General features: G+C 38.7%; 1 protein-coding gene across 1 annotated transcript in view; it reads right to left on the bottom strand.

The window, feature by feature from the left end:
* VSNL1 (visinin like 1) overlaps positions 1–12075 on the bottom strand; it is an 85185-nt gene that overhangs the window by 39224 nt on the left and 33886 nt on the right. The window contains exon 2 of the mRNA XM_041420331.1: positions 6567–6733. Coding sequence (XP_041276265.1) covers positions 6567–6728 — 162 coding nt within the window. The 5' untranslated portion in view covers positions 6729–6733. The remainder of the gene's footprint in view (positions 1–6566; positions 6734–12075) is intronic.

A 12075-nucleotide genomic window follows, 5' to 3' on the forward strand; every position in this document is an offset into this window, starting at 1 on the left:
CTCTGTTTACTGAAGACAGATTTTAAAATCTGTTCCACAAAATGATATTAAGCCCAGACATTATTTTTCCTGGGATAAGCACAGAGACAGAAATGCAGCAGAAAGGTACGTTACCAGTATCTTCCCCTTCCCTGAGTTGCTCAAAGTCAGCTTCAAAGTTAACACTGCCTTCGGGGTTTGTTTGATTTTGGTTTTATAAGTAAGGAGCATTCTGGCCCTTTGTTTTAAAATTCATGGAGCACAATCTCAGCTTCTCTTTGAAATATATAATAAGCCTTTTATGTGGTTTAGAAGTAGACCTGCATTTTGGCACAGGACCTGCCTATTCATGTCTATAAGGAGAAGAAAAAGAATAATGGCAAAAGCAGTTTTGTATGGAAACCATCCAGGCAGCAAGACCATCCCTTTTTTTTTAGCCAAGTCCTGTTAGAAAAGCAGTTGCAATCACTTTTGGTTTTAAAGCTATCAGAACCCAGTTTTAGCACAGTTTTGGAGCACGAAGAAGATTGCTCATCCTGAAAAGCTCTCCCCAGTGATAGTGCTGGGCCACAAGCCCAGATGCTTTTCAGCACGCTGCCATTTAGATTCTGCTATATTAATTTTCTTTTCACAGCAACCTCACTTTTCATAGAACCTCTAGTGAAAAAGAGAATTTTTTCTAATGATTTGCAGTAATTGTCTCAGATATGCAGGTTTGTATTAAGTGCTTAAGGAATGCATTAAGAATCTCTACCTCATCACCTGTTTTATAACCCCCCACAAGCAAAGCTTGTACTGAGGCAAGTAATGTTACTGTCATTCCTTTTCAGACTTTATCTGCCGATCTAGATATGCACTCCTCCTTCTAGAGTCATATTGTGATGTCCCCAAACCAGTGCTATTTGTTGCTCTATTTGTTTGCATCAAAAATTTCTAAAATAACAGCATTAGTTTTTTATTCCATATCAGTTTGAAAAATTCAATAACACAGCAGTAATATTAATAAGTTTAAAGAGGTTGTTTGAGTAATCTTTATAAATAAATATGATGTTTTCTGTGTTGCAGTTAGATTTAGGTAATTCATGCAAGCCAATATCCTGTCATACTGTCCAGGAATACTGCTGGCACACCAAATGTGATCTTCTGGAAGGTAGCAACAAGGCTAAAATAATTTGTGAGTTGCGTAGATAAATCAATATTTTTTATAATCTACATTATTTCAAGACATGCTGCAGTTCTACAGCAATATAGGATTGGTATAATATGCTAAATATATCAATGATACTTAGCGTAATATACTTAATATTGGTATAATATACCTTAAAAGTATTCCTGTTATAGGGAGAGCTTACGTGACCAAAGCACTCTCATAAAACCAGCACAGCTCTACCAGTTAAGAGATGGTCCCAGGAAACATCAATTTCTGCCAGTACAATTGCATCTATGTTTGGGACATCTGTAAACACAGCTGTGCCATTCTGGAATCCTACTTTTTTACAGCCACTGAAAGCCTGAAATCCAGCTCTAACCTGATATTTTGAGGAGCTCTGTGCCATCTTTAGAAAGATGCTAGTCTGTCTTGAAAGAGGCTGCAAATATACACACTTAAATTTCAATAGATTTTTGAGATTCTTTTGTTCTACATGTATTTAAAATTAAGGACTAAAAATCAATTCCCTTCAAGGCCGGAAATGTGAGATAGAAGCCAAAAATATGACAAACCATTTGATTCCAATTAATGAAATAGCATTATTTTTTTTCCCCCCCTTTCATTTAAAAGTTATCTATAAAACTCCAAAACATATCTAAATAATATAGGGGCAATAAATTCACAAAGTAAGTTACTTTATTAATGTTAGCATTATATTATGATCATTCCTTACTCTACTCTTCCAGCTAAAGGACCACTGGTGCTTGTTTCTATTAGAGCAGAGATATGCTTCTCGTGTTCAGTGACCCAGTTCCAAGGAGTATCACAATATAGAAGCCTATTTTCCACTTAATAAACATGCATAATTCCTGTGAATATTAGCAGTGATTATGCACACTTACACACTCTAGGGCATATTCATCTAAACCCAGTGAATTCAAAAGATCTGAAGGAAAATGTATTTGGCCCTTTAGACTGCAAGAAACCCTAAAGAACGATAGGAACACTCAAGAGTTTTTTATTGGTATCTTTTATTTTAATGACAGTTTTGTGTATTAATTTCTTAGCTCTCTGCCTGCAATGACAATGAAGTTTTATGCAAGATAAAAGAATTAAGGACTTTTTAGGAGAGAAGAAGGAAAATTAAGACAGCTAGTAAGGATTAAGCTTAACAGTTAGGGTATTCTCTTTGAAGAAGGAAATTTTAGGTTTCAGCTTGTCTGATGCTATTTCCTACAGAAAAAGAGGTTAATTGGGATATTGCCAGCAGCCCAGAAAGTCACATCTCATCACAGGTAGATAAATGAGAGGGCAAGCAGTGCAGATTCAGACAGAGACATGATAATTCACAGAACGGATAAAGTTGGAAGACATCACAGCAAATCACCTGGTCCAGCCTCTCTGCTCAAGCAGGGTTATCCCAGAGCACATGGCACAGAACTGCACCCAGAGGGTTCTGGAATATCTCTAGTGAGGGAGACTCCCCAGCCTCTCTGGGCAACCTGTTCCAGTGTGTGGTCACTGCACAGTAAGGAATTTCTTCCTCATATTTGCGAGAAACTTCCTGTGCATCACTTTCTGCCTCTTGACCTACTGCTGGGTACCACGGAGCAGAGCCTGTTCCTTCTCTCAACATGGCAGAATGCTCCAGTCCCTTCATCATCTTTGTCACCCTCTGCTGGACCTGCTTGAGGATCTCCATCTCTCTCTTGCCCTGAGAAGCCCAGAAATGGATGCAGCTCTCCAGGTGCATCTCACCAGGGTTGAGCAGAGGGGCAGGATGACCTCCCTCGACCTGCTGGCAGTGCTCTTCCTCTAACTGATTTAGTTTTCTACAGCTTAGGGAGTACATAAACCACTGTGATAAAGGTAAGGCAATTACATTATTTTTGTCACTTAAGAGAGAAAGAAAAGGACGCCAGTCAGTTGATTTTGCCTTTTCTACTGTTCTAGATAGTTCTCTGCAGCAGGAAGATGTAACTCCCATACCCTGGAGACACTTAGAATTTAGCACCAGCTCCTGTCCTGAGCAATGCCTTGTGGTTTTGCATGTCTCTTTACAAAGCATTGGCTTGAGTTTTAGCTTCCTCAGAATGCTATCCACAGATTTCTCCACCTCCCATGCTCTGTGCAGACTGTCAGGACAGCTAACTCAGTGTTTCAGTATTTAGGACTCTGTGGCTCTAAGCTTGCAGTATATAACCAACTCTTCAATAAACTATTACAAAAACTGCAGAAGCATTCACTTCATGCAGCACCATGGAGGGAAACCTAAGCCCTAACAGTTTGCCACAGATTTTGTATCCCAAGAAGAATCTATCTACCCAAAAATGGACAAGTATTTTCAATGAACCTACTATACTGCAGAAAATGTTAAATATGCAACAATATGAAGTATATTTCTGCCTATTAGCTGCTTGTTTAAAAGAGGTATTCTTGGCTAAATATTCTTATAGACACTTGCATTAAAAGTGCTGCAAATAATTTTTCTGTAGAGTCCATTGGTGAAACTGCTATTTATTTTAAGCACTGGATGATTTGTATTCATAATGGAAACTTCAATAGCAAATGTTCCCAAACCAAACTAGAGTAATTCCCCCTTTAGTCAATACAGTCTTCATCTACATCAGTAAACAGTACAGTACAATTGATGCAAATATGTAGAGTTGGAAGGGTTCATGTTGGGATTTGACATCCACACCACACCTGTTCTGGACATTCCCTTTCAGACCAACTTAAGCTGATTAGCAGCAATTAGATACAGTAACACATTAGGTGTGATCCCAGGACACACCTAGTTATGTTTCATAAAAAAACCAAAACCAGTTTCTATGCCCTAAGATTGTGCATCCTACTCTGTAATTCTGATGGAAGAGAAGTGCAAATTACCAGGAAATGCACTTCAAAGTATTGCTAATATAAAATGTTTTTTCTGTTTAAGCTGAGGATATTTTCTGTTCTGTATTAGTAAAAAATAAAGGAGTTTCCTTTGCACCTAAGTTAGATGGCCAACACCTTTCTATCAACACACATGAAAATGCACCCCACAGCTCTCACAAACACAGAAACAATGTCACCTTAAGTCAACATGAATTGGAAATGGAAGAAAGTCTTGTATTTCTTTTCAAAATATATTGATCTGTGGAAACCCTCCTCAATAAAATCCAGTTCAGACAAACAGATAAATGTCATCTAGAAGTTTATGCAGAAGAATTACAAATCAATACATGCTTCATGTTTTTTCGCCCTGAATATATTTTAAGTGAAGTGAGATGCTATAAATGTAATGATAATGATTCGGGTCTCCTGCTGGTGGTTCCTCCTGGAAAGATCAAATGTCACATCTGGGGGTTTATCTGCAGCCAGAAGCTGGGGTAGACAGAATGTCCTTCACAGAAGAAATTGCCACCATGGCCAACACTCAGACTATGAGCTCCTCAGAGACATTATTTTACAAGTATTTCTGTGACACAGAGAGAAGTAAAGCTCTGGATTTACTACAGCTAATCATATTTCTCCTTGCAAGATTAGTATTTTGCCCTGAATAGACATTAAATATAGGATGACAATAAACTGGAATAAATATATGGCAGTGCCATTACATAGCAAAAATCAAACCCCACAACTACCAAAGCAAGGCAGAGAATCACATTTCATGTCCATGTCTAAAGATACATGAGGTCATAAAACTAAAAGCTGGATATTGCAGCTTAGCAAGATTACAAAGCTGTCTTCAAAGTTCAGGAGTAAAATACTGCTTGTGCTCTTCATGTTATTTTTTTGCACTACCATCTCTGCAAACATGAGGTTGAATTTACTTCCTGATGCATCTTCACAAGTAAAGTATCTTGCAAAATATCTATGAATGCTTCAAACACCTGTCTGAAGGAAGGAAGTCCTGGGAATTCTGAGTTATTTCCAGATGTTTTTCCTCACAGCATACAAAATCATAAAAAAAACCCCCCCAAACCACCATCCCACCAAAACAACAACAACAAAAACCCAAATCCACAACAATCACAAAGCCAAAAAAAGCCCCATAACAAACAAACAACAACAACAACAACAACAAAACAAAACAAATCTCCAGAAAACACCTTTACTGCGATTTTCCAAAAAGAAAAAATTATTTCTGAAGAGTTGACCAACTTTATTAAGAATTTTTTAAGGACTATTTACTTTGCCCAGAAACAAGTATGAGAAACTACTGGATGTCTGCTCTTGTTGGATGTGCAGTGAATACTCTTTCAAATGGAGCTTATAAATTATCAGTTAATAACAAGTACAACACCTGAGGCTGTACAGATTCTTTCATCTGAAAATATAATTAATTACAAACTCATTTGTTTCTTAAGAATAGGATTGTGAGGCAACATCTTCTTCAGCCATGAATATTAAAATATGAAGACAGAAGCTTGTTTGTGCAAGCTGAATTAGAAGTTTATGCTAGAACCATTGATTAGAAAGGAAAAGGGTCTAGGTAATACTTTGAAGAGTGATCTGGTTCAACGCTGAAGCAATTTAGGAAAGAACTGCAGTGTGCATTTGAGGAAAACAACAGTCCCATTTGTCTGCAAAAATTGCCAGTGTGCTCAGTAGTAACTACTTACATTTGAAAGGTTGCTTTATTTTTATTCAGCCTCACATTGTATTTATGAGCTGCTCTGATCCTACAGTTCATCACTGCCATTCAGTATTTGTCCTAATTAACATTACTTTGAAGTGTCTGACCTTTAGGTTGACACTCAATTCTGAATTAAAATATAATTATCTTTGTAACATGAATACACTTTTTATGCTTCCCCCATGTTCTTCTCGTTACAGAATAAATACATAATAAATGTAAGGGAAAGACTGCATTGAACATGACAAAGTAATGAAAAATAAGAAGAAAATAAACAGATCAGCCTGCTTTCCCTTCCCAATAAAACGAGAAAAAAAAGTGACAGCAGGGAAAAAATAAAGGCAATACCTAAAATTTGTAGGAGAAATCCTTTGTGCACAGTGCATAATTTATCTGCAGGTCATACTGTCATGAAACTTCACCACTTTTATATAAATATGTCCAGAAATCACATGGTATATATTGAACAGGACCATGGCCATCCTTTGAAGGTGAATGACATCACCTTTAAAATTTGAAATTCACGTCATGAATTTCAGAGCACAGAGAATGTACTATAATTCTTGTGAATAAATCACAGTTTTTTTCCTAAACTTTTGGCTCTTGTCACTATAGTTACACAAATCACTGGGTGTGAAGAGGGTAACACTTCCCACTCATTGCCTCACCTTCACCATTGCTTCTCCAAGCAAAGTTATTCCTCAGTCTAAATGACCAGCAGCTCTGGACCATTTGCTTTACATTGCTTCACAACTTTTTCTACAGTCAAATAACTTACTTTTAAGTTAACAAATAACTCAGTAAATAACTTACTTTTACGTAGAGCTGCTGAAACTCCTCAAGGTTCAGTCTACCACTTGGACAGTCCTTTAGAAACCCTTTGTACCACTGTTTTAGCTCGTGTTCATTGAACTCCGTGCTCTTCACCAGATCCTCCATCACCTCAGGGGCCAGCTTACTATTTTGTTTCCCCATTTTGCCTTAGGAAGAAATAAATGAATACAATTAGCCAAATGTGAACATTTTAAATTGGAAATAGCCACATAACTTGAACAATTGTTTTGTATTCACTGCTGCTTTCAGTCAAACGCAACTCACAGATTTGCTAGTGAACATGAACCTAAGTTGTGCTTAATTATTGGAGGCTGAAAGTAGTGAAAAAGGCAACATTCTTCCTTAATTTAGGAATTAAAGACCTGGAGACAGACTACATCCATTTGCCTTAAAATTAGGCAATTTACAGCTTTTCTTTACAGTAAGATTGAAAAAGATTACTTATTTTTTTCTTTGAATGTAACAAAAAAAAATTCACAGATTCAGGGATGTCTACAGAATTCCTCTTTATTTTTGTCTTGAAAATATCTTCTGATATGACAGCCACATTAGCAGCTACTCCTCACATGTCCAAGGCTGTGGACAGACAGGCTTGTAACATACAGCATTAGGTATTCCACTGGGAGGAAGCAATGCAAGGGTCCACAAACTTGGTCTTAAAAAATGATGAAACCAAACTGGAAAAACAAATTTAATTCTTATGCATTTGTACATATACATGCATAATACACATATGTACAAACAGATGTCTATTTATATATTTAATACATAATTGATAAACATTAGATGGTTTACATTTCACCATCACTGTTTATATTTCATTGTCATTAACTCTGAAAATAATCACTGGATGTTATATACATTTTGTATATATTTAAAATATTAAACAGAAATACAAAATTTGCGTGTGTGTATAGACAAATACAGTAATTTCAGTACTACTCATGTTGGCCCTTTGAGATACTTTCAGGTGCTTTGACATTTGACCAAAGGTATCCTTTGAGAGAACTTCAGAGAAAACCTCATCTTTAACATTTTCCCATTTCGCTACAGTTTTTTCATGACATATATCTTTCAGTTACTTTTTAATCAGATGACAGACAGCACTTAACTTGTCCTGTAGAGAACTGCAAAGCAATGAATAATTTCTTTCCAGAGCCCAGATTTGCATTTCCATTTTTATCTCCAGTTTAGCATCTGTGTCTAATGACTGCACCACATTGAATGCATGGATTTCTAGTCCATATCACCACCCATTCCCAATTTTAATCTATTGCTTTTGGCATCTTCCCCTATTTCAAAGCAGAAGTTTCTTTCTCCTCAGAAGGACATACATTGTTCTGTTCCAACAAATCAATACATTTATATAATTTCTTTATGGGAACATTCCTTGAGCAGGTACAAAGTTAATAATTCCTCTGTGTGTGGTGAACATATCCCCTGATGCCACAGTGCCAGCAGCACCAGGTCTGTTCCTGAAAGACCTCATGGCCCCTCTCCCTTCTGGCCATGGTCCCCCCTGGTCTAAACTCACTCCATGATCTAAACTTACTTCGAGGCTCTGCCAAGCTCCTCTTCACACGTTTTGGTAAACTTAGCACAAATATGTGAGAGCTCAATCTTCCAGTTAACTGCCACAGGTGAAACTGTACATGCAGATGTCCAGAAATCAGCTATTTTGACTAAATGATGGGTTTGCATCATTTTGGTATTTATTATTTGCATCAATTTATGGTATTTAGAGCAACTGCCCCAGCCTTATCTCTGAAGTTCCCACCTCCTCATGTATGACCATGACCCAGTTTGGCACATTCCGAATTTAATTCCCATGGAGACTAAAGCATACTAAAGCAGTTATTTCTCTAGCTCCCAGTCAGATAGGTTTCACAAGAAACAGTGACTTTTTAAAATTTGTTTTATTCTTTATGGGGCATGTTTACTTCCTCTTTTTTGTTTACACTCTGTTACCTTTTGAAGTCATAAGGTGCTTTGCTTAGGTTCCAGAAAACCCCTAAACATACTCAGCAGTTATAGCAACTATACTAGGTAGATTCAAAAAGCATTTTTTTTCTCTCTTAAATTAACCAGTTGTGCTTTTGCTTGACTCTTCACCTGGATTCATATCCCCATAAGTATTTAACTCAACAATACTTATGGATGAAAAAAGCATCCTCAATGGGCAAAAATCAGGTGCTTTTGACTGACCACTTTTCTGTTATAGCAGCTTTTTTATCTTCATCCATGTTAGCTTTACAGCCCTTGGACCTGGCACCACTGAGAGCTGGAACAGAACAGATGTGGTGAATGTGAGCCACATCTGCCAAAGTTACCTATGCTGTTTTCAGTGATGAGAACATAACCCCCTGAACAACACCTACAGAGCATGGAGTGGGCCTGCATGTGTGTAAGAACACATGAATACAGACACACGTATCCACACATAACCTATCATCAGAGTCAGAGAAACAAGCCACCAGCTTTGTGGCTCTGTGATCCAGGTCCTTAATTTTGGGCAGCTGCCTGTCTGTCACAGGTTGTCCAGTAAGTGTCAAACACCTTTCAGCCATTTCTGATGTACCTCACCACAGAACATCTCATAGTAAAGGAAACCACAGCTGACATTTTAATAAACACTCTCAGAAACTTTTTTCCACAGAACCAAACCAGTATTTGAGAAAGGTATAATTGGTGATTTTTGAGTTCTGTACTTTATTTGCTGCTCCAGCACAGCACTGTGAATAATCTGCTGGGCTGTTTGGGACAGAGTAAGCAAACTGACCAAACTGGTCACAATGCTTTCTTGGAATTAGAAGCACTCATTCTTTCTTCATGTCTTAAAGAGCTTTTCTTAGAGAAATTGAATTACAATCTGCAAGAAAGCTCAAGAGTCTCATGTAATTATCAAATATAAACTCAGACTTCTGGCTCTGGGAGATCCATCTTATTTGGGAATAAAACTCAAATACATAGATTATCTAGTTAATCATATCCTAACATCTTCTAGAGCTTCATTGAATCTCTTATTATTATTGAAAAAGTACAATCAGCCATTAGCAATGAGTATGCTACTGCCAACACATTAAATTTTCTAAAATTAAAACTATTTTTAATTAACTTACAAACACAGTTTCCCAAACAAGCTTTTTCCTTGTGAAAATCTACAAATATGCCTTAGGAAAAGACAGGAGAGAACAGCTGCACAATCACTAAGATTTCAAGAGGAGGAAAGATCACTCAAGCATTTTTTTGTTGAGTAAATTTTATAGTTTTCAACTATAAATTTGTTTCTAAGTGCCATGTTTCCAACCATGCAATATGACAATCCAAGCACTGCTATTCATACTCGGTTGTGTTTTCTGGCAAAAAAATCACAAATGGAAAAAAAAAAAAAAGGCTTCATGTGGGGGAGAGATTCCTGATAACCAAGGAACCAGGTACGTGGGTGCCACATTATAGATACCACATCAAGTCTGTTCCCACTGAGATTGCTCTGGCAGGAGAATGCTTATTAACACTAGCAAGGACAACACAATCCAAATTAGTGATCAAGAATAACACTAAAACTCTACTGTTGTGCTACAAGTAGCAAGAGCAATGAAGGTTGAGTTTAAAAACATATCACTTTTCTGAAACACTTGAAAAGGCAGTCAGCCATCCAGAGAAAATTGCTTTTCAGAAACACTTGGTAGGCTACTCCAGTGTTTCATTAAGTAACACCTTAATTGCTGCTGTTACAGGCCCATAGAAAAGTCAGATTTTAAAGATGGAATTTTATTAAACCACCAATCCCCGACCTGAGGCAGTGCAGGCTGTGCCAGCAGCAGGTGGGGCAGCATGAGGATGGATCGCCTGCTCTTTGCCTTGCTGCACCTCAGGAGACCCACACCAGACAGCTCCTGCAGCTCTGAGGCCTGGTGTTGTTTGCCTGATGTATTTCCTGCAATGCTATCATGTCCCACACGTGCTTGTGTTGTTTCAAAAGCTCTCCACTCAATCACCATCCAGGCCTCCTGGCCAATGGCAAGGCTTTTTCCCTAGAATATTTCACAGCAAGTCAGGCACAGGTTTATTGTCTGCCTCTCCCACTTGGCTTGCCAGCAGTAAACTCTCAGTGTGAGCACAGTTTCACAAAATAAAATTTAAACTACACACCTAAGAAATAAAAAAATTAATTTGAATAGCAAAGCGTGACTTACAGAATCTTGTTTGCTTTTTAATGGTCTCAAAAGACCCCCCCAACTGCTGCTTACACAGCTCCATTCCCAGTCTTCTTTCCCCCGCTCTCATTCTCCTTTGGCCTCCTTGGCATGTGCTCAAAGGGACCAAGAGCAAACAACTTGAACTCTCTCTGTTCCTAAGGAAGAGTAACTGAGTGCTGCCAAAGATCTCCTATTTGTGCTGAAAAAGGACCCAAATTCCACTGAGAAGACAGCACCAAAAATGTTCAACCATGTCCCTATAACCCAGCTCTGTGCTGTTTTGCTTGCTTTCCTCAGACATAGTTACATAAACCCACTCTCTTTCCGAGTTGCTTTAGGAAAAGTGTTGCCCGCAGTGTGAGGGAGGTGATTCCTCCCCTCTGCCCAGCACTGGTGAGACAGCTCTCACCATTCCCCAGGCTGCTGTGTCCAGTGCTGGGTTCCCTGTACTGGGCAGACATGGACTTACTGGAGTCCAGCAAAGGGCCACAAAGGCGATGAGCACTGGTTATAGGAAGTCTGAGAGGGCTGGGGCTGTTCAGCCTGCAGGAGAGAAGGCTCAGGGGTCTTAGTGTGGGTCTAGATACCCAATGAGGGGAACAAAGACAGCAGAGCCAGCCTCCTCTCAAAGGTGTCCAGGGAGACAAGAGGCAATGGGCACAAATTCAAATTCAGGAAATTCTCTCTTGATGTAAGAGAACATTTCTTTACTGAGCAGGTGATCCAACACTGAAACAGATTACCCAGAAAGGTTGTAGAGTCTCCATCCTTGAAGATATTTAAAACCAAACTGGACACAACTCTGAGCACTCATCTATAGTTGACTAGGCTTGAGCAGGGGCTTTGACTTGAGCATCTTTGAGCACCCTCCAATCCTGGTGATTCCGTTATTCTGTGAAACACAGGGAATGTGTTTCACACATAAATGGTCAGTCACACCACCTATTTTTGATATCCACTGCCTAATTTCACTAAATTCCTACATGGGTAGCCAAGAGAAAAAGTGCTCTTCCAAGGCAACCTTTGGAGAAGAGGTACTGGTGACTCAAGCCATCTTCCTGTCCCCACTGAGAGTGGGGATTGCAGAAAGATTCACCTCATAACCCTGGGCAAAAGCACCAAAGTGACTGAGGCTACCCCAACTTATTCCCCTGTACTCTGGCTGCTTTGACACATGCCCATGCTCACACACTCACTTTCCCAGTAATCTGCAGGAGTTAGGTAGCTGGTAGTCAACCAATACCTCTGCAGCCTTGTGAGGTCTGTGCATTAAATGAATTCCCTTGTAT

The sequence above is a fragment of the Onychostruthus taczanowskii genome, unplaced genomic scaffold, assembly GCF_017590055.1.
Source record: "Onychostruthus taczanowskii isolate IOZ18803 unplaced genomic scaffold, ASM1759005v1 scaffold11, whole genome shotgun sequence".
NCBI lineage: Eukaryota > Metazoa > Chordata > Aves > Passeriformes > Passeridae > Onychostruthus > Onychostruthus taczanowskii.